The 27,389-nt window shown below is 43.1% G+C and overlaps 1 protein-coding gene across 1 annotated transcript in view; it reads left to right on the forward strand.

Moving 5' to 3' along the window:
• LOC124716675 overlaps positions 1-27,389 on the forward strand; it is a 637,680-nt gene that overhangs the window by 18,739 nt on the left and 591,552 nt on the right. The window contains exon 2 of the mRNA XM_047243213.1: positions 1,530-1,590. Coding sequence (XP_047099169.1) covers positions 1,530-1,590 — 61 coding nt within the window. The remainder of the gene's footprint in view (positions 1-1,529; positions 1,591-27,389) is intronic.

Below are 27,389 nucleotides of genomic sequence, written 5' to 3' on the forward strand. Positions count from 1 at the left end.
CGCGGCCGGCCTCTACGTGTAGTTCGATAGCATCTTTGACTGTGGTGTGGATTGCGGTTTCTTTGTCTACCGTGATTGTAGTGGTTCCTTCTGCCTTTCGATGTTTTAAACAACGGATTCTGAAGACACAGTGCTGCCTGTCACTTCGTCCTTGCTTGAATTATTCCATCGTTGTACTGATTATCACACGTTAGGTGGGTTTGGTAAGAGCATTGATCGGCGTTTAAACCGTCCCTAGTTTGAGTTGGCATCCTGTTAGGTGAGCATAACTCTTGGCTGCCTGTCTCACCACTTACCCAGCTGTAGGGGCTTTTCTCAGGTCGATCCTTGGAGCACTGTCTGTGGATCACTCCCTTCTTTATTTGGTCTGATTGTCTCAGTTGTTTAAAAATAATATTTTGTTTAAATTGTTCCTATTGCTTGTGGCCTTCAACGGCAAATAATTTGAATTCTTCATAATAAAGCCTTCAGCCGTCAGTGTAGTTTGTCTTTCTGTCAATTTTTTTAAATGATAGTTTTAAAACATTATTTTGGTATTATTAACATGTAATAGTCTTCCTCATTTGTAATTCAGGTCTCCAGCCGTTAATTGTTCTGAAGTATTGCTCGTGGCCTTCAGCCGACAAATAATTTGACTTCTTTCTTAATAAGGTCTTCAGCCGTTAGTGTAGCTTGTGTTACAGTCAATTTTTTTTAATTATTGGTTTAAAAAATTATTTTGGTATTTTTAACGTGTAATTGTCTTCCTCATTCGTAATTCATGCCTTCAGCCACTAATTCAAAAATGGTTCAAATGGCTCTCAGCACTATGGGACTTACATCTGAGGTCATTAGTCCCCTAGAACTTAGAACTACTTAAACCTAACTAAGCTAAGGACATCACACACATCCATGCCTGAGGCAGGATTCGAACCTGCGACCGTAGCGGTGGCGCGATTCCAGACTGAAGCGCCTAGAACCGCACGGTCACTCCGGCCAGTTAAGCCACTAATTGTCCAAGAGTATTGTTCGTGGCAATCACCCGACAAATTATTTGAATTCTTTCTTAATGAGGCCTTCAGCCATCAGTGTAGCTTGTGTTTCAGTCAATTTTTTTTTAAAAGTGATTGTTTTTAAAAAATTATTTCCTTAAATAACGTGTTTGTGTTTACTGTGCAACCAACGGTAACTGATTAGTCCCTGTTCACACCTTTTCCTGTTTTCCCTAAGTCCCACGTTTCACTGTTGTACTCCTATAATATTTTTCTTGTTCTGATGTATTACATCTTTGTAGATGCTCGACAGTGGTACATCAGGTGAAATTGCGCAGCGCAATAAAAACTGTTATTGCCAAAATCAGAAAATGGCGTAATTTAAAGTATTCACAGAGACTGTGGACGCAGAGGAAAAAAGTTAAAATTTCGTTGTTTCGCTATCCTTACAAGATTTGTAATTTTAGTGGTCTGTAGTATATGTAGATCTAGAAATAGCAGAGAAATCTTACATTAGGTATGGGACCTACATTGCTATTTTCTGCTTCTGTTTTTCAGGAAGCAGCAGCGTCAGTACTACCAACAGCTGCCACTGCAGGGGCCGTCTCCCATGGTACCCGTAAGTAATATTCACCACCTTTTTTTTAAAGTGACGCACAGAGTTTAAGTACCATCTGCAATTTTTGTCTGAGTGTTTAAACCAAATCCGAGCTGTGTTGATTCGGGCCAAAAATGGTGTCATCGTGAAATATATCAGAGTTTGTAGTCCCGTTGTCGTGCACTTAACAGAGGTCTTTACTATAGGGGATGCGTACATAAGATACTTTCCTTAATAGCTCAGATTTTATTCGATTGTCTTGCTTACAGAATTTCTACTGTGGAGGACAAATCTGTATAATTGAACAAACTATATAATATTATCCTGCTTCATAGGAAAGACAGACAAGAGAAAAAAAATCTGTAGAGCCACCTACCTTTTTCCCAAGAAAGATATTCACGAAAAATACCGCAAGTCCACAGAAAAATGAAACATTAGCTTTTAATCAGACAAAGGAACAAACTACTCTTTTTTTAAATCTGTGAAAAACGGTTGACACAATACTGAGGAGACGGAAATAATTTTTCGAGTTAAATTTTGCGTGTGGAAAAAAGTTTTAGTTTGGAACTTGTCAAATTTTACTACAATTCATTAATTCTGTTTCCTGCTAAATAGTCTTGTAAGTACAGACTGCACATGTTTATGTTTTTTTCAGAAAAAAGCTTTTATTGTTTGTGCAGTCTCTTTCTCGTCACTAAATTGTTCAATATCGCCCATCGTTTTATTCATTTTGTTGTACCAGACGAAAATACATTCCTTGTGAGAATGGTGGGCTCTGTTCTTCGCTCTGGGAGCAGACTGAGTGGATACTACAACACATGAAATGTTGTTTACTTTATTGTAACATAGATAAGAATAATACTAAACTTTGTACAGTCCTTATGCAAACACAATTTTTTTATGTATTTACCCAAACATGTTTCGTCATCCATATGTCATCTTCTGTGGGTCGAATTTTATTTCTGTGAAGTACAATACCAAATTTATAATGATGTATCTATTATGGGCCTGAGAATTACTATATGTGCATTTTGCTTTGTTTTATTTAGATGCTCATCTTGAAATTACATCGCTGAGTGAACTACATTATTATACATCGATTTTTGTGCCTTTATTCGTCGTTATTTGACGGCATGTCATCTGAAAACTAGCCATCAAGAAAATTATTGTTGTTCACAAATACATGATAATTTCCTTCATAGCTAGTTTGCGGATGACATGCTGTCAAAAAACGACGAAAGGGGGTCGACAAGCGATGTATAATAATGTATTTCATTTAGCGATGCAATTTTAAGATGAACGTCTAAATAAAACAAAGCAAAATGCACATATAGTAATTCTCAGGCCCATAATAGATACATTATTATTAATTTGGTATTGTACTTTACAGAAATAAAATTCGACCTATGAAGATGACACATAGGTGTCGAAATATGTTGGGGTAAATACGAAAACAAAATTGTGTTTGAATAATGCTGCTTTTCAAAACAACCCAATTTTTAAATCGCAAACACGGAAAAATATGAAGAGGAGCTTCAAACCTTAGTAAGATGAATTTGTACAGTCCATTTCCTGAGGAATGTCACGAGTATTTACAAATGTTACGGCAAGAAAAAAGGAATAAAAGTGAGATAGTGTTAATACTTTCATCCTTCTTTACCTCCTCTGCATTACTGCAGATGACGTGTCACTGAGCACATTTGTACTGTGCATGCAGTACACGTGAGGTGCCTAGTTGTTTCCACTGCCCTGTGTGGAATACATAAGTTCTTGTACACTTCACTAACCTGCTGTCTTCATGATGATGATGTCCCCGGCGCGGAAAACAGCACGCAGGTCGTGGATTCTTTTTCTTGAGGCTGAAATTAACTTCGCAAGGAACTGCTGCTACGAATAAACTATAACTCATTTGGGATGCCACTCGCGCTATTATTGATATAGACACGAGAAACTATTCTTGATCACAACGTATTGAACATATCTTTCCACAGTCATTATATCTGGCTAAAGTAACTTGAAATACATCCTGCCACAGACAACATGTCTGTCTACTGGAACCGTCAGAACTGGAGAATAAAATTACATGAATCAAATACAACTATTACAGACAACATGTCTGTACCTAGCGACGGTCGGAACTGTAGTAAATAAAATTGCATGAAACAAATACTGCTATAACAGACAGCGCCAGTTCTCCAAGGTTCGCAGGAGAGCTTCTGTAAAGTTTGGAAGGTAGGAGATGAGATACTGGCAGAAGTAAAGCTGTGAGTACCGAGCGTGAGTAGTGCTTCGGTAGCTCAGATGGTAGAGCACTTGCCCGCGAAAGGCAAAGGTCCCGAGTTCGAGTCTCGGTGGGGCACACAGTTTTAATCTGCCAAGAAGTTTCATATAAGTGCACACTCCGCTGCAGAGTGAAAATCTCATTCTGGAGACAACATGTCTGTCTATTGGAACGGTCAGAACTGGAGAGCCGGACAGCCCGAGACACTTCGCGCGCCAAACCAGCAAGGCGTGACCCGAACGCCACCGAAGTGCATCGGCAGTAATATCGTCAGTCTTTTGTTTTAGTAGTACTTTGATTTTAATAATTTTGAAATGACTGATTGATAGCTGGCTGTTGAGAGGTATTTATTTAAAAAAATGAAGAAATTTGGATGACAGGTTTAATTGATAATAGCAACTAAAGTTTAACGTTCTGGCGCCCTACCGCCGAACACAACAGCCAATCACAGAGCAGCAGCATCATGCAGGCGGTCTTTCTCACGGGAATGGTACCGAATCCAACATCTGTCACCGGTACCTCATCCCACACTGCGTCATCTCTATGCTTCTTGCATCTCCACTGCCCTGGGAATAGCTTCCTGGAGCCTAACATGATGGCTGAATAAGCCAGAAATACACTCCTGGAAATTGAAATAAGAACACCGTGAATTCATTGTCCCAGGAAGGGGAAACTTTATTGACACATTCCTGGGGTCAGATACATCACATGGTCACACTGACAGAACCACAGGCACATAGACACAGGCAACAGAGCATGCACAATGTCGGCACTAGTACAGTGTATATCCACCTTTCGCAGCAATGCAGGCTGCTATTCTCCCATGGAGACGATCGTAGAGATGCTGGATGTAGTCCTGTGGAACGGCTTGCCATGCCATTTCCACCTGGCGCCTCAGCTGGACCAGCGTTCGTGCTGGACGTGCAGACCGCGTGAGACGACGCTTCATCCAGTCCCAAACATGCTCAATGGGGGACACATCCGGAGATCTTGCTGGCCAGGGTAGTTGACTTACACCTTCTAGAACACGTTGGGTGGCACGGGATACATGCGGACGTGCATTGTCCTGTTGGAACAGCAAGTTCCCTTGCCGGTCTAGGAATGGTAGAACGATGGGTTCGATGACGGTTTGGATGTACCGTGCACTATTCAGTGTCCCCTCGACGATCACCAGTGGTGTACGGCCAGTGTAGGAGATCGCTCCCCACACCATGATGCCGGGTGTTGGCCCTGTGTGCCTCGGTCGTATGCAGTCCTGATTGTGGCGCTCACCTGCACGGCGCCAAACACGCATACGACCATCATTGGCACCAAGGCAGAAGCGACTCTCATCGCTGAAGACGACACGTCTCCATTCGTCCCTCCATTCACGCCTGTCGCGACACCACTGGAGGCGGGCTGCACGATGTTGGGGCGTGAGCGGAAGACGGCCTAACGGTGTGCGGGACCGTAGCCCAGCTTCATGGAGACGGTTTCGAATGGTCCTCGCCGATACCCCAAGAGCAACAGTGTCCCTAATTTGCTGGGAAGTGGCGGTGCGGTCCCCTACGGCACTGCGTAGGATCCTACGGTCTTGGCGTGCATCCGTGCGTCGCTGCGGTCCGGTCCCAGGTCGACGGGCACGTGCACCTTCCGCCGACCACTGGCGACAACATCGATGTACTGTGGAGACCTCACGCCCCACGTGTTGAGCAATTCGGCGGTACGTCCACCCGGCCTCCCGCATGCCCACTATACGCCCTCGCTCAAAGTCCGTCAACTGCACATACGGTTCACGTCCACGCTGTCGCGGCATGCTACCAGTGTTAAAGACTGCGATGGAGCTCCGTATGCCACTGCAAACTGGCTGACACTGACGGCGGCGGTGCACAAATGCTGCGCAGCTAGCGCCATTCGACGGCCAACACCGCGGTTCCTGGTGTGTCCGCTGTGCCGTGCGTGTGATCATTGCTTGTACAGCCCTCTCGCAGTGTCCGGAGCAAGTATGGTGGGTCTGACACACCGGTGTCAATGTGTTCTTTTTTCCATTTCCAGGAGTGTATTACACTGTCTCTGAACATTAGCGTGCCACCCAGTACAGACAAAATACAAGTCTCTCACTCAGGGCACATTTAACATTAACTTTCACGTTGAGGCCTGCCTAATACGTCGGACACACAGATGGCGATGCTCTCGCCTCAGTGGACGATAGCCGACTAGGGCAGCGCAGTCCAACGCTCTGCCATTAAGTAGAAGAGCCGATGCGGCGGCGTGCCGAAAGATCTGTGGGCGTGGCTACGCCGGGGTCGCTCATTCGTCGATGCGGCTTGCAGCGTCCACCATCTGTTTCCGTTGCGTTTGCGAGATACTAACCTCACTTTGGCACTTCGGACGACGCCACACGTTTCACCATTCGAATGCACATCTCAAAATAGCTGCACATACGTTTCGTTTTGTTCCGCGTTTATATTGTATTGAAGAATGCAGTTGTAGTGGTGATTTCATTGTCAAAATGTGGTCGTCATCTACGCCGATGCAGTTCTTTGACGTCTGAACGATGTCGCAAATGTATCTTCGCCTATCACAATCGGATATACACTCCACCATCATCGACTGCAACGAATTCATTCAGAGGTTATCAAATATGTCAGGGGATAACTTCCGTGGTAATAGAGGGAGCAGTAGAGGGTAAAAACCGTAGGGGAATACGGAGATTGGAATACATCCAGCAAATAACTGACGACGTTAAGTTGCAAGTACCACTCTGCCAAGGGGACCACGCCCACTCGTGACCACCGGTATGGTGCAAATTTACGCTGCATGCAGAAATGGCCAGAAATGAAAGTGTCGGAAGTTGAAGCTCCAGATGAAGAAGCATTTAGAAAATAAATTGTCCAGGTGCGATTAGGACTTGCGCGATGAAGGTTCCGTACAGACGTAATTATGTATGGAAACAGGTTAACTATTTCATGAATCGAGAATCTCGAACGTTTTTGCCTGTTGTCGACACTGATTCTGACAAAATATTGGTCCCAGGGATTCCAAGACTTTTGAGGATGATCAAATTTCAAGTTTTTGAAGTTGGATAACAAAAGACGAAAGAAATATTTTTTCTTGTGATATAATTACAAATCATTACTTTTCGGGTTTTTCCTTTAATTCTTTTTTAAACCTTATTTATTGCCAAATTTCATCATTTTATACCGACGATACCTGGCCTCTAGCTTTTGATGAGTCAGTTGCGGGTATCTGCATCGACTTAGGTTCAGAATATTAAACCGCCAAGGGACCGTAGGGCCTACTATGTCACTTAAATTTGGATTTGGTAGGTCTACCCTTACCAGAGGGAAGGAGTTTTTGACAGACAAGAAGGTGATCCTATAAGGGTTCCGTTTTTACTGATTGAGGTACGGAACCCTAAAAATAACATTTATGGGCGAGGCACAAGCATTTACGTTAGCCTCCAGGCAGCGATGAAAGTGCAGAACCGGAATCCGAGGGTGATTACATCGAATTCCTTGGCGGAAATTTTTTTCATTTTTGTTGTGAATTCTTGATTTGCTTGCACTGCAAATAAATCGAAATAAGCTTGAATATATTGCATTTATTAAGATTTTTATGAAAAAGATGAAAAGGAAAGGGAAATGAAAATTTGCTATTGCAAATAAATTTCCTAGATAGGGTTTCCCTCAAATCCACCCCGCTAGTGGAAAACTGTGATGTCTGTTTTTATCTTCAGGTGAAGAACTTAATCAAAAAGCTCCAAGACGTCTCTTATCTCACCAAGAGAATCACATCCCGAGAACACTGCCTCACAAGACGTTCCACGGGGCATCAGTAGTTATCCTCGTCAATATATGGCAAAATGACGCGTTGCACATGGTTTGCTGGCGAACTGTTCCATGAGAGAGAACCTTTTATGAGCATAAACTTTATTGTTTCTCTACAGAAACACTAAAACTACGACGTAATTTTAAAAATGTTGCGTTTATGTCGTTCGCCAGAGGGCGTAAAAATTGCTGCTTCCGCATGTTTTTACGATGAATATCGCTCCAGCACGTGTAAGTCATCAACTGTAAAATAATGAAAGTATCTAATCTTATAGGAGTACAAGAAGTTATCGGTTACGCCTTACAATCCTTGCCTGAAAATTTATTTGTAATCCCCAATTTTCCCTTGCCCTTTCTTTTCGTGCGTTTTATGAAAATCTTAATAAATACAATATATCGAGCGTCATTTCGGTTTATTTACAGTGCAAGTAACATAAAAATTGAAAATAGAAAAATTTCAATAATTCTCATTATGGACTTCAACCTACGACCATTGGATTACCGTTGCGCTAATCACTGCCTAGCGTCTAGAATAACTTAAATGGCTCATGTCTTCCCCCACCTACGCCAAAAATGCAATTTGTAGATTTGCGTACCTAAATCTGTAAAAACAGAATCCTTATACACTGAAGAGCCAAAGAAACTGGTACACCTGACTAATATCGTGTATAGCATCACCGAGCACGCAGAAGTGCCGCAACACGACGTGGCGTGGACTCGAATAATTCTGAAGTAGTACTGGAGGGAATTGACACCATGAATCCTGTTAGGCTGCCCATAAATTCGCAAGAGTATGAGGGCGTGAGATCTCTTCTGAACAGCAACTTGCAAGGCATCCCACTTACGCTGAATAGCGCTCATGTTTGGGGACTTTGGTGTCCAGCAGAAGTGTTTAAATTCAGAAGAATGTTCCTGGACCCAGTCTGTAGGAATTCTGGACGCGCTGTGTCGTAGTGGAATTGTCCAAGTAGTCGAAATGCGCAACGGACACGAATGGATGCAAGTGATCAGACAGGATGCTTACGTACGTGTCACCTGTCAGAGTCGTATCTAGACGTATCAGGGGTCCCATGTTATTCCAACTGCACACGCCCCACACCGTTACAGACCCTCCACCAGCTTGAGCAGTCCCCTGCTGACATACAGGGTCCATGGATTCATGAAATTGTCTCCACACCCGTAACCGGCCATCCGCTCGATACAATTCGAAACGGGTTTCATCTGGCCAGGCAAAATGTTCCCCGTGATCAAGAGTCCGTTGTCGGTTTCGACGGGCCCAGACGAGGCGTAAAGCTTTGTGTCGTGCAGTTATAAAGGGTATACAAGTGTCCCTTCGGCTCCGAAAGCCCATATCGATGATGTATCGTAGAATGGTTCGAACGCGGACACTTGATGACGGCCCAGAATTGAAATCTACAGGAATTTGCGGAAGGGTTGCATTTCTGTCACGTTCAATGATTCTCTTCAGTCGTCGTCGGACCCGTTCTTGCAAGATCTTTCGCCGGCCGCAGCGATGTGGGAGATTTGAGGTTTTATCAGGTACTTGATATTCACGGTACACTCCTGAAGTGGTCGTAAGGAAAAATCCGCACTTCATCGCCACCTCGGAGATGCTGCGTCCCATCGCTACTCACTTAAACCTTGGTAACATGCTATTATAGTAGCGGTAACCGATCTAACAACTGCCCCGGACACTTGTCGCTGCCGACCGCAGCGCCGTGTTCTTTCTGTTTACATATCTCTGTATTTGAATACGCATGCCTATACCAGTTTCTTTGGCGCTTCACTGTATGATCACTTTATTGTCCGTCTGTCTGTTTGCCTGTCTGTCCGACTGTTAGAAAACCATTTTTCTCAGGAATGGCTAGACTTATCAAGTGTAAATTCGTGACACGTACAAGGGCTATGGCCCTTGACAGTGTAATAAATATAACTTTCCTAGTCAGTACAATTACAAAGATACGACCATTTATGTCAGACATTTTGATACTCGGAAAATCACTCTTCAAAACCTGAAGAGTAGTTCCCTTTGAGTTAGAATCATGAAATATGGCAAAAAGCAAGGTTTGATGGTAAAAAATTAACTAAAACTTGCGAAAATCGCTAATTTATAACTATATCCCCCCCCCCCATGAACCATGGACCTTGCCGTTGGTGGAGAAGCTTGCGTGCCTCAGCGATACAGATGGCCGTACCGTAGGTGCAACCACAACGGACGGGTATCTGTTGAGAGGCCAGACAAACGTGTGGTTCCTGAAGAGGGGCAGCAGCCTTTTCAGTAGTTGCAGGGGCAACAGTCTGGATGATTCACTGACCTGGCCTTGTAACACTAACCAAAACGGCCTTGCTGTGCTGGTACTGCGAGCGGCTGAAAGCAAGGGGAAACTACAGCCGTAATTTTTCCCGAGGGCATGCAGCTTTACTGTATGATTACATGATGATGGCGTCCTCTTGGGTACAATATTCCGGAGGTAAAATAGTCCCCCATTCGGATCTCCGGGCGGGGGCTACTCAAGAGGACGTCGTTATCAGGAGAAAGAAAACTGGCGTTCTACGGATCGGAGCGTGGAATGTCAGATCCCTTAATCGGGCAGGTAGTTTAGAAAATTTATAAAGGGAAATGGATAGTTTAAAGTTAGATATAGTGGGAATTAGTAAAGTTCGGTGGCAGGAGGAACAAGACTTTTGGTCAGGTGAATACAGGGTTATAAATACAAAATCAAATAGGGGTAATGCAGGAGTAGGTTTAATAATGAATAACAAAATAGGAGTACGGGTAAGCTACTACAAACAGCATAGTGAACGCATTATTGTGGCCAAGATAGACACGAAGCCCACGCCTACTACAGTAGTGCAAGTTTATATGCCAACTAGCTCTGCAGCTGTCGAAGAAATTGATGAAATGTATGATAAAAGAAATTATTCAGGTTGTGAAGGGAGACGAAAATTTAATAGTCATGGGTGACTGGAATTCGAGAGTAGGAAAAGGGAGAGAAGGAAACATAGTAGGTGAATGTGGATTGGGGCTAAGAAATGAAAGAGGAAGCCGCCTGGTAGAGTTTTGGACAGAGCATAACTTAATTCGACAAGAAGAGAACAGAAGCTTTCGAAATGTGGTGCTACAGAAGAATGCTGAAGATTAGATGGGTAGATCACGTAACTAATGAGGTATTGAATAGAATTGGGGAGAAGAGGAGTTTGTGGCACAACTTGACAAGAAGAAGGGTCTGGTTGGTAGGACATGTTCTGAGGCATCAAGCGATCACAAATTTAGCATTGGAGGGCAGCGTGGAGGGTAAAAATCGTAGAGGGAGACCAAGAGATGAATACACTAAGCAGATTCAGAAGGATGTAGGTTGCAGTAAGTACTGGGAGATGAAGAAGCTTGCACAGGATAGAGTAGCATGGAGAGCTGCATCAAACCAGTCTCAGGACTGAAGACCACAACAACATAACTATATCACACAAAAATATTTCTTTTGTCATTTATTATGCGGCTCCAAACCAGAACTTAAAACGTTCTCGTATGTTAGGAATTTCCGGGACAGATATTTTACCAGTATTAACGTTAATTAGAGGCAAAAATCAATGAGTTCCTCGATTCCTTACTGTTGATATACAGGCCATCTGGAGCTACCGCATCTGTAATTTTTATTTCTGGCCAAGCCCTGCATGTACCATAAATTTAAACGAAATCGGTGATGACGGGTAGGCGCGAAGAGGGATTCGTGGCCGTGTCATCAAACCAGACAAAAGACTGACAGCAAAACAAAGAGGAAGAAAGGTTGACATTGATCTCCAACACTCAATCATTTCTTGAAACCTTGATTCCATAACCACATGTTTTTTTCTAAAAAAATTTTTTTTCGTGAAAATGGTATAAAATCATGTTTTCCAACAGCAGATCACACACTGTTACCATTGCATTTTTGGCTAGGCACTATGCTGATGTAACACCAGATTGACACAAATGAAATATTATTAAATGTGGTTCAGGAACATTATAGTATTTCTGTGTTTCCCTAAACAAGTCCAAAAGGGCATGTTCGAATCATTCACGTGTCCTTTAGTAGTTGAGTGATATCGATCACCGCATTAGTCTCAAAACGTTTCAATTACCATCCCCCTGTCTAGCCTACGATGGCACGGACATCACTGTGGACAAGCAAATAGTAGACGTTTAGCGTTCCACTGTTTGCGGTTTTGTCATTCCATTAGAGGGACAGCGGCTAGATAAATTTACACGGCCGAAACATTTCATTTCATTCGTGGCGTGGGCATCCGTTTGCCGGAGCGTGCATTTGCCCCGCTGACACCTGTGGACGTGGGACGGGCTACACCGTGGTTTGGAGGGCCTCCCTACAAGGCCATACGTGATCCCCCGCAGTGTCCGGGGCTAATGCATGCCCTCCGCGGAGCACACGCACTAATCCGGAGGCCGTGTTGCGGAATATTCATGCCGAAACTATTACATCTGCAGGACAAACGGCTGAGGAGATGCAGAACTCGTACAAGGTCGTGAGGGTTGCCTACGCATATGGTAATACGAACTTCGGCAAGCCATGGTTGAGTTTATATTGTCAAAAATTGTGTGACAAGGGACTGATCGAATGTGTAAACAGGTGATTCATGTGATTATGCCCGCACGACGGGAACTAAGAGACTCCGAGCGCGGAATTGTAGCTGGAGCTAGGCGCGTGGAACATTCCATTTCGGAAATCGTTAGGGAATTCAATATTCCGAGATCTACAGTATCAAGAGTGTGCCGAGAATATCAAATTTCAGACAGTACCTCTCACCGCGTTGGCCGATGGCCTTCACTCAACGACTGAGAGCAGCGTCGTTGGTGTGTAGTTGTCAGTGCTATCACACAAGCAAAACTGCTTGAAGTGACGGCACAAATCAATTACGGACGTCCGACGAACTTATGTGTTAGGACAATGTGGGGAAATTTGGCGTTAATGGGCTATGGCAGCAGACGACCTACGTGAGTGCCTTTGATAACAGCCTTTCCTGGTCTCGTGATCATATCAGCACACTCCTAGACCATTGGGAAACCATGGCCCGGTCGGATAAATACCGATTTCAGTTGGTAGGACCTGATGGTAGGGTTCGATTGTGGCAGAGGATCCACAAAGCCCTGGACCCAAGCTGTCAACAAAGCAATGAGCAAGCTGGTGGTGGCTCCATAATGGTGTGATCTGTGTTTACATGGAATGGACTGAGTCCTCTGGTTCAACAGGAATGGTCATAAACTTTAAATGGTTAGGTTCGGTTACTTGGAGACCATCTGCAGTCATTCATGGACTTCATGTTCCCAAACAACAGCCGGCCAGTGTGGCCGAGCAGTTCTAGGCGCTTCAGTCTGGAACCGCGCGACCGCTACGGTCGCAGGTTCGAATCCTGCCTCGGGCATGGATGAGTGTGATGTCCTTAGGTAGGTTTAAGTAGTTCTAAGTTCTAGGGGACAGATGACCTCAGATGTTAGGTCCCATAGTGCTCAGAGTAATTTGAACCATTTTTGAACCCAAACAACGATGGAACTGCCACCGGGCCAGAGTTGTTCGCGATTGACAAATCGAGCGAATAATTTGACCGCCGAGTCCGCCCGACATGATTCCCATCATACACTTACGAGACATAATTGAGAGAGCAGTTCTGCATCAGTTGCTACACCGGCAAGATTTTCGCAATTACGGACTCAATATGGCTCAATATCTCTGTAGGGAACTTCCAACGACTTATTGACTCGATGACCCGTCGATTTGGTGGACTACGCCGGACAGTATGAGGTCTGAAACGATATTACAAGGTATCGCATGACTTTTATCACCTCAGTCTAATTTTGTCCTATTAATGGTGAGAAATCCGATGTTATTTGAACATCTATTGTTACTAGTGCTACGCAGGTAATCCTCAAGGGAATTTTGAACACTTTCTGGAAAGTTTAACCAAAAAGTTACAATGTTGATTAAAGTGAGAATGAATAACGAATAACATAGTATTCCTTTTGGAACGTTTTCACTTAACACCTGCTTTATTTAATCTTTAAATCTAAAGGGAGTGGAGGGGCTGACCCAATAAAGTGAACATTTTCATTCCCATGTGTTTATTAACTACCAAAAACAATCTCACATAAAAATTGACAGACGCCACTCAGGCAAGATTATTTACGAAGCACTCATTGCATAAAATCATAAGAAAGTTAATAAATCATTAGCCAACGGTCTCTTATAAACACTGGAAACGCCACCAAGGCTGAATTTGACCATAACTTTAAGAAAACAACTCTAGTTAAGACACGATATATAAGACCCTTTCAATTCCAATACTTTAACATAACATGTAAACAGTGTAACAGTGGGCATACAGCCTCAATTTTCACACGAATATTTAGAACATATTTATTAAAACGTAACTTGGGGAATCTTGCAAATTACTAGACTAGAGAACGTTGAAGAGCGAACCACGAAATTATTCAAATGCCCATTGGCTTGTAAGATGGGCTTTTATGGCATAGAAAGTTACAACTTTGTACAATCACAAATGTGTAACAACAGAAGTAAGGCCCAAGCTAGCAAGGCGGAAGCTTAACTACGAACGGTGGAGCCGACCGAGGGAAGTAATGCTTAACTTGGAACCAAGACGTGGCTCCGTTTGCAGTCGAGTAGGTCACCAAATGTGAACCCAGCAGACGCTACCGAAGAGGAACGCACGAGCTCAGGCCAAGTCCACCGCCCGTAAGCCAAACTTGTAATCTAAAGGGAAGCTCTGCGCTTCGGTTGCCCGCTGCCTCAGCTCAGTGAAACACAGACCACACCCGACAACGGGAAGTCAAAAAAACTTTTCTTATCTTTTAACATTCAAGGTTGATCAGTAAATTAACACTATAAAATCAAGGCTAAACAATAACTAATTTCACTCGCAAGTCCTCTCTTTAAATGAAACAGTACCTGATAAAACAAACGCTAGGAGTGGGCAATGAACTGGCTCACGAGAACCGACACTCACTAGAACTTAATGAATCACATATTGGCCACCTTGAGTGAGCCTGCGAAGCTCAACACGGTAACCTTTATAAATGAGAACTCAGATTTCCCGCAGAGGACATATTGACATGGATTAACCGTAAGCAAATGAAACACTTGCTAATAATAGCTAATGAACTGACATTCTGCAAATGCATCAATATTACGCGGAAGCAGACCACACGCTTAGTAAGAGGCATCAAATGAAATCGAACACACATAAGATCACGCTTTCGGCAACGTCTTACTATACCAAGAGCGATCACAGTCACAACTAAGCGCTCTTAGTAATTACAGTACTGAACTGTGTATCTTGACGCTGGGGCGATTTTGTGAAGGTGGCAGACCATCACTTCGCGAGACCGTAACAGCGTGTCCCTCCAAGGAAGCGGGCACATCCGCAGCTCTCTAGGTTGCCGCAGAACGCACAGCGCCGGCCAACTCCTGCCGCCTCCAGTGTATAACCACGTGACAACCGCCGCCCGGCCTCAGGCACGCCGTCTTCGCTTCTGCCCGCCAGCCAATCGCCGACTCGCGCACCGCCGCCTTCTGTTCTCAAAGCGTTGCCCCTTTTCCTCCTTACTCGCGGCCGGCACTCGCTTATATCCCGAGCCGACCAAGGCCCCAAGACAAACCTCCGTACTAGGAAACCGATCGTGCTCATGTCAGAGATACTACAGGCGCCAGTCCCACCGCGGCTCACCTTTGTTAACCAATCTTACGGACTTTTGGACCCGATGATGGTCTGACCCTTGACCGAAATCGATCGTCTCTAATAAAATATGCTGTTACGGCTGTATCTTGCACAATGCGGTTCTTAACATACGCCAAAGCTGTACACCATCACCTCCATAAAAAACATACGCATATTTCAGTAAGTCTTTCAAAGCCTATTGTGTCAGCCCAATCCCGGACTGAGACTCAGTTCCACATATTCTCAGAATTCCAGTTACAAAGAAATCAAACAGAGATGAGGAAACAATGAAATAAGCTGCCGATGATGAATACCTGGAATGTTCAGCATCAGGGGACCAGCAGGGCACTCTACTGTTCCTCAGATTCCATTAAGAGAACGTGTTGCTGACCTTAAAAGCTGGGAATGTACAAAACTGGTAGCTTGTGGCGTCATATTTAAAATCACTTTCACTGGTCATCTGGAAGATGAGATAATAAAACATCTTAAACATATAGAAAACTGTTTCTGCCCGTGCACAGAATTTTTAAAATTAATTTATGATCTGGCGAAACATTTGTAGCTCCCACATCAGTTCCGCAAGAACAAGAAAGCTGCGGGTAATAAAGTTTTTCGGGGTTTCATGAAGCGGCATTGCGTATTTTCCTAACATTGTACCCAGTCTGTCATGCTTGGAGGAGCAGAAAGTGTCAACAGAAAACAATGAACTTTTATTCTGAAGGTCTATAACAATACTAATGTAAATGATTTATTTTTATTTTCTTGTACGGATTTACGATGTTTTGTTTCTCGGAGTATGTCCGACGTTGGTAACGGTTACCTGAAACAAATATTTCAAACACTTTTTTTAACAATACACATCTACATCTACATCGATACTCTGTAAATCACACTTAAGTGCCTAGCAGAGGGTTCATAGAACCACCTTCACAATAATTCTGTATTTTACCAGTCTCGACCAGCGCACGGAAAAAAACGAACACCTACATCTTCCGGTGCTATCTGTGATTTTCCTTATTTCATTGTGATGATCGTTTCTCCCTACCTACGTCGTCGTCAACAAAATATTTTCGCCTTCGGAGGGAAAACTTGGTGATTGAAATATCATGAGAAGCTCTCCCCGCAAGAAAAGACGCATTTGTTTTAATGATGTCCATCCCAAATCCTGTATCATGTCAGGGACACTCTCCCTCCCCTATTTCGCGATAATACAAAACGTGCTGCTCTTCTGTGGAGTTTCTCGTGTACTGTGTTAATCCTATCTGGTAAGGATTCCACACCGTGCAGTACTGCAAAAGAGGACGGACAAGCGTAGTGTAGCCAGTCTCTTTAGTAGTTCTGTTACATTGTAAAGTGTTCTGCCATTAAAACGCTGACTTTGGTTTGCCTTTTCCAAAACCTTTTTTTTTGTGTCTTGTATCCAATTTATGTTGGCTCGCTATCGTAATTCCTAGGTATTTAGTTGAATTAACGGCCTTTAGAGGTGACTGATTTGTAGTGAAACGGAAGTTTAACGGATCACCTTTAGAACTCATGTGGATGAGCTCACACTTTTCATTATTTAGGGTCAATTTTCGCACCATACAGATATCTTTGTTTTGATCCTCTGCCCACCTTACTATACGATAAACGACAGCATCATCTACAAACAACCTAAGACGGTTGCTCAGATTGTCTCCTAAATCGTTGTACACACTACTGGCCATTAAAATTGCTACACCAAGAAGAAATGCAGGTGATAAACGGGTATTCATTGGACAAATATATTATACTAGAACTGACATCTGATTACATTTTCAGGCAATTTGGGTGCATAGATCCTGAGTAATCAGTACCCAGAACAACCGCCTCTGGCCGTAATAACGACCTTGATACGCCTGGGCATTGAGTCAAACAGAACTTGGATGGCGTGTACAGGTACAGCTGCCCATGCAGCTTCAACACGATACCACAGTTCATCAAGAGTAGTGACTGGCGTATTCTGACGAGCCAGTTGCCCGGCCATCATGGACCAGACGTTTTCAATTGGTGAGAGATCTGGAGAATGTGCTGGCCAGGGCAGCAGTCGAACATTTTCTGTATCCAGAAAGGCCCGTACAGGACCTGCAACACGCGGTCGTGCATTATCCTGCTGAAATGTAGGGTTTCGCAGGGATCGAATAAAGGGTAGAGCCACGGGTCGTAACACATCTGAAATGCAATATCCATTGTTCAATGTGCCATCAATGCGAACGAGAGGTGACCGAGATGTGTAACCAATGGCACCCCATACCATCACGCCGGGTGATACGCCAATATGGCGATGACGAATACACGCTTCGAATGTGCGATCACCGCGATGTCGCCAAACACGGATGCGACCATCATGATGCTGTAAACAGAACCTGGATTCATCCGAAAAAATGACGTTTTGCCATTCGTGCACCCAGGTTCGTCGTTGAGTACACCATCGCAAGCGCTCCTGTCTGTCATGCAGCGTCAAGGGTAACCGCAGCCATGGTCTCCGAGCTGAAAGTCCATGCTGCTGCAAACGTCGTCGAACTGTTAGTGCAGATGGTTGTTGTCTTGCAAATGGCCACATCTGTTGACTCATGGATCGAGACGTGGCTGCACGATCCGTTACAGCCATGCGGAAAAGATGCCTGTCATCTCGGCTGCTGCTAGTGATACGAGGCCGTTGGGATCCAACACGGCGTTGCGTATTACCCTCCTGAACCCACCGATTTCATATTCTGCTAACAGTTATTGGATCTCGACCAACGCGAGCAGCAATGTCGCGATACGATAAACCGCAATCGCGATAGGCTACAATCCGACCTTTCTCAAAGTCGGAAACGTGATGGAAGGCATTTCTCCTCCCTACACGAGGCATCACAACAACGTTTCACCAGGCAACGCTGGCCAAGTGCTGTTTGTGTTTGAGAAATCGGTTGAAAACTTTCCTCGTGTCAGCACGTTGTAGGTGTCGCCACCGGCGCCAACCTTGTGTGAATACTCTGAAAAGCTAATCATTTGCATATCACAGCGTCTTCTTCCTGTCGGTTAAATTTCGCGTCTGTAGCACGTCTCTTTGTGGTGTAGTAATTTTAATGGCCAATAGTGTAGCTAAGGAACAGCAGAGGCTCTATAACACTACCTGTCGGAACGCCAGAAATCACTTCTGTTTTACTCGATGACTTTCCGTCAATAATTGCGAACTGTGACCTCTCTGACGAGAATTCGCTAATGCACTCGCATAACAGACGATATTCCATAAGCACGCAATTTCACTACAAGTCGCTTAAGTTGTGTTGTTGTTGTTGTTGTTGTCTTCAGTCCTGAGACTGGTTTGATGCAGCTCTCCATGCTACTGTATCCTGTGCAAGCTTCTTCGTCTCCCAGTACTTACTGCAACCTACATCCTTCTGAATCTGCTTAGTGTATTCATCTCTTGGTCTCCCTCTACGATTTTTACCCTCCACGCTGCCCTCCAATGCTAAATTTGTGATCCCTTGATGCCTCAGAACATGACCTACCAACCGGTCCTTCTTCTTGTCAAGTTGTGCCATAAACTCCTCTTCTCCCCAATTGTATTCAATACCTCTTCAGCATTCTTCTGCAGCACCACATTTCGAAAGCTTCTATTCTCTTCTTGTCCAAACTATTTATCATCCATATTTCACTTCCATACATGGCTACACTCCATACAAATACTTTCAGAAACGACTTCCTGACACTTAAATCTATACTCGATATTAACAAATTTCTCTTCGTCAGAAACGCTTTCCTTCCCATTGCCAGTCTACATTTTATATCCTCTCTACTTCGACCATCATCAGTTATTTTGCTCCCCAAATAGCAAAACTGCTTTACTACTTTAAATGTCTCATTTCCTAATCTAATTCCCTCAAGATCACCCGACTTAATTCGACTACATTCCATTATCCTCGTTTTGCTTTTGTTTGTGTTCATCTTATATCCTCCTTTCAAGACACTTGAATAACATCTGGGACAGGCTACAGCCCTGTCTCACTCCCTTCGCAAGCGCTGCTTCCCTTTCATGCCCCTCGACTCTTATAACTGCCCTCTGGTTTCTGTACAAATTGTAAATAGCCTTTCGCTCCCTGTATTTTTCCCCTGCCACCTTCAGAATTTGAAAGACAGTATTCCAACCAACATTGTCAAAAGCTTTCTCTAAGTCTACACATGCTAGAAACGTAGGTTTGCCTTTTCTTAATCTTTTTTCTAAGATAAGTCGTAGGGTCAGTATTGCCTCACGTGTTCCAACAGTTCTGCGGAATCCAAACTGATCTTCCCCGAGGTCGGCTTCTACCAGTTTTTCCATTCGTCTGTAAAGAATTCGTGTTAGTATTTTGCAGCTGTGATTCATTAAACTGATAGTTCGGCAATTTTCACATCTGTCAACACCTGCTTTCTTTGGGATTGGAATTATTATATTCTTCTGGAAGTCTGAGGGTATTTCGCCTGTCTCATACATTTTACTCACCAGATGGTAGAGTTTTATCAGGACTGGCTCTCCCAAGGCCGTCAGTAGTTCCAATGGAATGTTGTCTACTCCCGGGGCCTTGTTTCGACTCAGGTCTTTCAGTGCTCTGTCAAACTCGTCACACAGTATCGTACCTCCCATTTCATCTTTGTCTACATCCTCTTCCATTTCCATAATATTCTCCTCAAGTACATCGCCCTTGTATAGACTCTCTATATACTCCTTCCACCTTTCTGCTTTCCCTTCTTTGCTTAGAACTGGGTTTCCATCTGAGCTCTTGATATTCATACAAGTGGCTCTCTTTTCTCCAAAGGTCTCTTTAATTTTCCTGTAGGCATTATCTATCTTACCCCCAGTGAGACAAGCCTCTACATCCTTACATTTGTCTTCTAGCCATCACTGCTTAGCCATTTTGCACTTCCTGTCGATCTCATTTTTGAGACGTTTGTATTCCCTTTTGTCTGCTTCATTTACTGCGTTTTTATATTTTCTCCTTTCATCAATTAAATTCAGTATCTCTTCTGTTACCCAAGGATTTCTCCTATCCCTTGTCTTTTTACCTACTTGATCGTCTGCTGCCTTCACTACTTCATCCCTCAGAGCTACCCATTCTTCTTCTACTGTATTTCTTTCCCCCATTCCTGTCAATTGTTCCCTTATGCTCTCCCTGAAACTCTGTACAACCTCTGGTTGTCAGTTTATCCAGGTCCCATCTCCTTAAATTCCCACCTTTTTGCAGTTTCTTCAGTTTTAATCTACAGTTCATAACCAATAGATTGTGGTCAGAGTCCACATCTGCCCCTGGAAATGTCTTACAATTTAAAACCTGGTTCCTAAATCTCTGTCTTACCATTATATAATCTATCTGATACCTTCTAGTATCTCCAGGATTCTTTCATTTATACAACCTTCTTTTAAGATTCTTGAACCAAGTGTTAGCTATGATGAAGTTAAGCTCTGTGCAAAATTCTACCAGACGGCTTCCTCTATCATTTCTCTGCCCCAATCCATATTCACCACTATGTTTCAATTTTCGTCTCCCTTCACAACCTGAATAATTTCTTTTATCATACATTTCATCAATTTCTTCGTCATCTGCAGAGCTAGTTGGCATATAAACTTGCACTACTGTAGTAGGCGTGGGCTTCGTGTCTATCTTGGCCACAATAATGCGTTCACTATGCTGTTTGTAGTAGCTTACCCGTACTCCTATTTTGTTATTCTTTATTAAACCTACTCCTGCATTACCCCTATTTGATTTTGTATTTATAACCCTGTATTCACCTGACCAAAAGTCTTGTTCCTCCTGCCACCGAACTTCACTAATTCCCACTATATCTAACTTTAACCTATCCATTTCCCTTTTTAAATTTTCTAACCTACCTGCCCGATTAAGGGATCTGACATCCCACGCTCCGATTCGTAGAACGCCAGTTTTGTTTCTCCTGATAACGACGTCCTCCTGAGTAGTTCCCGCCTGGAGATCCGAATGGGGGACTATTTTACCTCCGGAATATTTTACCCAAGAGGACGCCATCACCATTTAACCATACAGTAAAGCTGCATGCCCTCGGGTAAAATTACAGCTGTAGTTTCCCCTTGCTTAAGTTGTACAATGTCAAAAGCCTCCTGAAAGTCTAGAAATACGGAATCAATTTGAAGTCCCTTGTCAGTAACGCTCAACACTTCGTGTTTATAAAGAGCTAGTTGTGTTTCAGAAGGACGATGTTTTCTAAATCTGTGTTGACTGTGTGTCAATAGTCCTTTCTCTTCGATTATATATATGTTCCAAAATCCTGCTGTATAGAGGCGTTAATAATATGGGCCTGTAATTTAGTGGATTACTCCTACTACCTTCCTTCGATATTGGTGTGACCTGTGCAAATTCCTAATAAGTAATGATATTAGAAAGACGTAAGCCTTGCCGCAGTGGATACACCGGTTCCCGTCAAATCACCGAAGTTAAGCGCTGTCGGGCGTGGTCGGCAGTTGGATGGGTGACCATCCGGGCCGCCATGCGCTGTTGCCATTTTTCGGGGTGCACTCAGCCTCGTGATGCCAATTGAGGAGCTACTCGACCGAATGGTAGCGGCTCCAGTCACAGAAAACCATCGTAACGGCCAGGAGAGCGGTGTGCTGACCCCACGCCCCTCCTATCTGCATCCTCAACTGAGGATGACACGGCGTTCGGACGGTCCCGATGGGCCTCTTGTGGCCTGCAGACGGAGTGCTTATTAGAAAGACGCATTTTTCATTCATGTTTTGTGACTTTTTTTGTTGTTGCTGTCTTATATTTTAACCAAGAAACAGTTTTATTGTAAGACCTGAGTTCCTCCCGGCGTATTCGGTGCTCAGATAACTTACGAGAATGCAAGTGGCTGAAGTCTTCGACAACGGACAATATTTCTAAAAGAGCACCTCCTGTCGTTTGCAGTTTCGCCTTGAAAATGGTCTGGATGTTTACTATTAAAAACAGTCTTGATGACAATTTATTTAGTACGGTGACCGGTGCCGACCACTACTGTGGTAGTCTCCAGACCCATAAGAGCCTCTTTCTGATAGAGAATCACTACTGTAATTCTTTATCAGAAGGAGGTTCTTACTCATGGGTCTGGAGACTACCACAAGTGATTCTTTATCAGAAGGAGGTTCTTACTCATGGGTCTGAAAATGACCACAGTAGTGGTCGAAACCGGTCACCGCACTAAATAAATTGTGATCAAGACTGTTTTTAATAGTAAATATTTGTAACGTATTGATCACTGTCACTCCCATAATGTATTCAAAAGTAATGGTCAGGATGTGTTCCTGTCGAGAAATCGACAACTGTCGAAAACTTCACCCGACTGCATTCCCGTAAATCATTTGAACAAGTTTTATTGTAGTTCTTTCTTATGGTTCTTATAAAAGTCCAGAAAGAACACTGAAGCAACGTTCCCTATGTTACACGAAAAAAAATCCGCCTTTTTGTGAACGGAAAAATATTATTATCGACTTGAGAAATGTAGTTGAGGATAGAGTAACCGTATACTAACCGCCGTCGTTCCGGTCGGTAAGTTCTACTTTGCGCGAGCGCCACGTAGAATGTCCGTTAGCCCTGGGCTGCCCAGCTGCGCGGCTTTTCCCTCCCTCACAGACGCTGTCGTTGGTGTTCCGTGTTGACGTCTGAACCTTAGCTTGTGACACATTGCGCTGTCGTGTAGTTCGCAATGGAGACTAAACGTTAACGCGTTATCCTTAGTGTTTCCGATAAATCTGAAATGATAGACCAGCTGTAGGATTATGTTGGTGGCGGTTGCTCTGGCTGTCAAGTGTTGGCTGACGATGGAATAAAAGTCAGTGTCGTCGACGTCCAAGACCTCAGCGACGGCGAGGAACGTCGATAGCGACCAAGATTTTATCAAAGAGGAAACTGAAGATGAAGTCTATTTTTCCATTATAGAACTGAAGATAGCGTTAAATTTTTGTCCAGTACAGAAATTAAGCAGCGCTAGAGTTTTATCTCACTGTAGAATGTACACGTAATGAACACAGTTCATTTAAAAGAGTTATGGAAAATATAAATTTATTAGTAAACAATTTCGTTATAGGTGTTAAAGTTTATATTTGGCGCCATAAGTCCAAGAGTTTCATCATTTGGATTTGCAGCTCCTTGTGTTTACCGATACTGCAGTTAAAATTGTAGGATGTGAGGACCTCCAGTTATGCAAAACACCGTTTTTTCTCAGTAGCCAAACATGTTTCAGCACCACTGTGCCATCATCAGCGGATTTCCGTATTATTTAATCGGTAATGTGAACATTTTTACTAAATCATTACAAAATGATGTGGACATTTAGTTCAAACAATAGTTCGTTTCTTTTTGTTAATGCCCTTACACTTGGTGTGCATAATTTTTCAGGATCGCTTGTGCATTATTTATTACAGGTAGCTTGTCATCTGAAACCAAACGGTGTTGATGCGAAGTTTTGTGGGAGTTAACCTATCATCTAATCGTAATTTAGTTTGTCGTGATATTTCGCGCCTATATTTACTTACGTTTTCGTTTGGCAAGCCCTTTTACTCTCAGCGTCATGCTGATGTCTCGTCATGCACACGTAAATATAGCACTTATTTTCACAAATAAGGTCATAAAAGCATTTTGCACTTCCCCAAAACACAGTGTAATTGTGGTTGTTGTGTGTCCCAGCCCAGTTAGTGTTCATTTGTTCACCAATGAGTCTGGCGTAAAATTTGAATTTTGTTTACATTTTATCTGTGTGTGTGTGTGTGTGTGTGTGTGTGTGTATGTGTGTGTGTAGTGTAGTGTAGTGTAGTGTAGTGTAGTGTAGTGTGTGTGTAGTGTAGTCTAGTGTACACTACACTACACTACACTACACCACACACACACACACACACACACACACACACACACACACGAGAAATGTATACACTACACTCTGCAAAGACTGACCATTTACACACAAAAGGACACCATGTATAAGATAACACAAACAGCTAAGAAACGTACAGAAAACACACAGACATAGATAAAATGTAAACGAAATTCACTCAAATATGGCGCCGAACTCCCTGGTGAACAAATAAACACTGTCTGGGCTGGGACACACAACAATCACAATTACACTGAGTTTTGGTGAAGTGCAAAGTGCTTTTACGGCCTCATTTGTGAAAATAAGTGCTATATTTACGTGTGCATGATGACACATCACTATTATTCTGAGAGTAATAGGGCTTGCCACACGAAAACGTAAGTAAATATAGGCGTGAAATATCGCCACAAACTAAATTACGTTTAGATGATAGGTTAACTCCCAACAAAATTTCTCGTAAACACTGTTTGCTGATGACAAGCTACCTCTAGTAAATAATACACAAGTGGTCCTGAAAAATCATGTGCACCAAGTGTAAAGGTATTAACAAAAACGAACTATTGTTTGAATTAAATATCCACATAATTTTGTAATGATTTAGTAAAAATGTTCACATTACCGATTAAATAATACGGAAATCCGCTGATGATGGCACAGTGGTGCTGAAACATGTTTGGCTACTGATAAAAAACGGTGTTTCGCATAACTGGAGGTCCTCACATCCTACAATTCCAAAAGTTTCCTTATTAATGCTTTAATACTGTCAAAAGTTCAATTTTCGCCATAAGTTGCTTAAATAGAATGTGTATTTTATACGTTCTTTTCACGTAAAACTAACCCTTTTGCTGCTAAACATGTGCTCTCTGCATTCGGTACTAAGGGCACTTTGTTATGGCTGTACCGCTCGCCAGATACTGAGAGACAGAATTCCGGCTACTATGAAATACTTATCCATTTTATCAAAACTATTAGGTGAAAATATTTAATTTTTTGTAAAGTCTGATATATTCAATCGATAAAGCACTGAATTTCTTCTCTTCATGCGTCATAGTTACAGTGCTGGTTCAAATTAAGCAAAACATTAGAAAAATTTGTGTAAAGTTTACAGAAGTAAACACGCACTGTGTAAACTTTGCGTATGGTTTATTTTAGCTGATACATTTTATGTATGAAATGTAGATGACATATCGAAATTTTATTTAAAATAGAGAATAGAACGATATCTCGTTTCTTTCTCGAGTTATTGATTTTTATAGGCAGCACATGGTTGCGCATGATGCGAATATTTCCATTCCTATGCATCGTGTAAGGTGTGGTCATGATAATCCCAAATAATTCCAAATATCGAAACGAGGTTTTTTGCAAATGACACCGCAGAGAGAGGCACATACATTGCATGATCAATGCTCGAAACTTTTGTATTCAGTGAAAGACCGGCGGAACAAGACGCGTAAACACGTCAATAGCGCTTCAGGGAAATCCAGGGGTCGCATTTTAAAGTGTCCTCAGCACCTGGGGAACAGAGTTAACTCGTCTTCAGCAGTTACAGTTAATCTGTAATGTTACTGAATGTCGTAGAGGTGGCACGGACAAAATTGAAGCCGTCTTTCTTCTTCTTCCTCCTCTGTATGGCCCAATTAAGCACCACTACTCTCTGAATCATGAAAGGGCTTCAGAATGAATGACTGCTCGTAGTTGCGTCATTTTGGTGTTATCGGAGAGACACTTCTTGCTAAATGTTAAATGTGCTCTTGGTTGGTATACCAATTCTAGTTTTGTTAGCCGAATTGATAATGCCATTCTTTCAGAAAGACTGGGTTTCAGCCATTCCCCAACGTATTTAAACTGGTTGGTATTATTGATTTATCCCTTCTGCAGGTGTACTCTGCAAAGAGAATCGCTGATGTTCGTGATGTATTGCGGTTTTTCAAGTAACATACTTAGTCCTACCTTTGCTGTTTGTTGTCTGAGAACATTGAGCTGATAAAGTGAAGTTTTTATTGAACTAGGCGGAAGTGTCAGCTCGTCATTGGATGTCAGGCTATCAACACTGAGCCAGCTGCACTTGTGCCCAAGACACCTACCATTAGAGAGTGCCTGTCCAGTTAACTGTCCGCAGCTCGTGGTCGCGCGGTAGCGTTCTCGCTTCCCACGCCCGAGTTCCCGGGTTCGATTCCCGGCGGGGTCAGGGATTTTCTCTGCCTCGTGATGACTGGGTGTTGTGTGATGTCCTTAGGTTAGTTAGGTTTTAGTAGCTCTAAGTTCTAGGGGACTGATGACCATAGATGTTAAGTCCCATAGTGCTCAGAGCCATTTGAACCATTTTTTGGAAGCTATCGGTTTGTCAACATAGTGGAGAGCTAACACAGACGAAAAGCAGTTATAGAAGGGGTAAAAAGTCTTGAATGAAAACACAAAACTGTCTAATAAAACATTGTTTGCAACGCTCAGTGAATTATACAAAGTCACTTCCCGACATAAACATAGTAAAAAACAACGCCAATAACCAAAGGCACCTGCTTCTGAATCCCCTTCCCCAACCTTTCATCTCCCTCTCATCTGATATTACATACACACACACACACACACACACACACACACACACACACACACACACACGCACACGCACGCGCACACACACACACACGCACACAAACAAACACGTTCTCCCGCAGCAGACACGCCACAATGGTCTGAGAAAAACATTCAAAATTAGCGCCGCACTGAAGCAAAACGCCGAACAAGTGGGCGGGGGCAATAACATAACGTTCTCAATGAGTATCGACCCGAGCCGCAAGTGATTTCTCAAATTCCGCTTTGCGAAAAATATGTATGAAGATAAAAAGATGAAAGTGGAATGTACGAAAAGGTGTGGAATACAGCGCACACAATAGCAGCAGAAAGAGAAGTCCACCAGCAATGCACGATAGAAGCAAAATATAAGTATAGGTCTATACAAAACCACAAGTCAAGAAAAAGCATTTCAAAAGTAAGCAAGCTCTTCATGACTACTTTGCACATAACATGGTGCAAAACGATAAAAGGGCACAAAGAGAGCCGATCTGTAAAAATCAGTTTTCTCAAACAATGTAATTCCAGATCAGCAATCGAAACAAATCAAACAAAACGCACATGTAACAGTTTTTAGG

This window comes from Schistocerca piceifrons, chromosome 9 (assembly GCF_021461385.2).
Source record: "Schistocerca piceifrons isolate TAMUIC-IGC-003096 chromosome 9, iqSchPice1.1, whole genome shotgun sequence".
NCBI lineage: Eukaryota > Metazoa > Arthropoda > Insecta > Orthoptera > Acrididae > Schistocerca > Schistocerca piceifrons.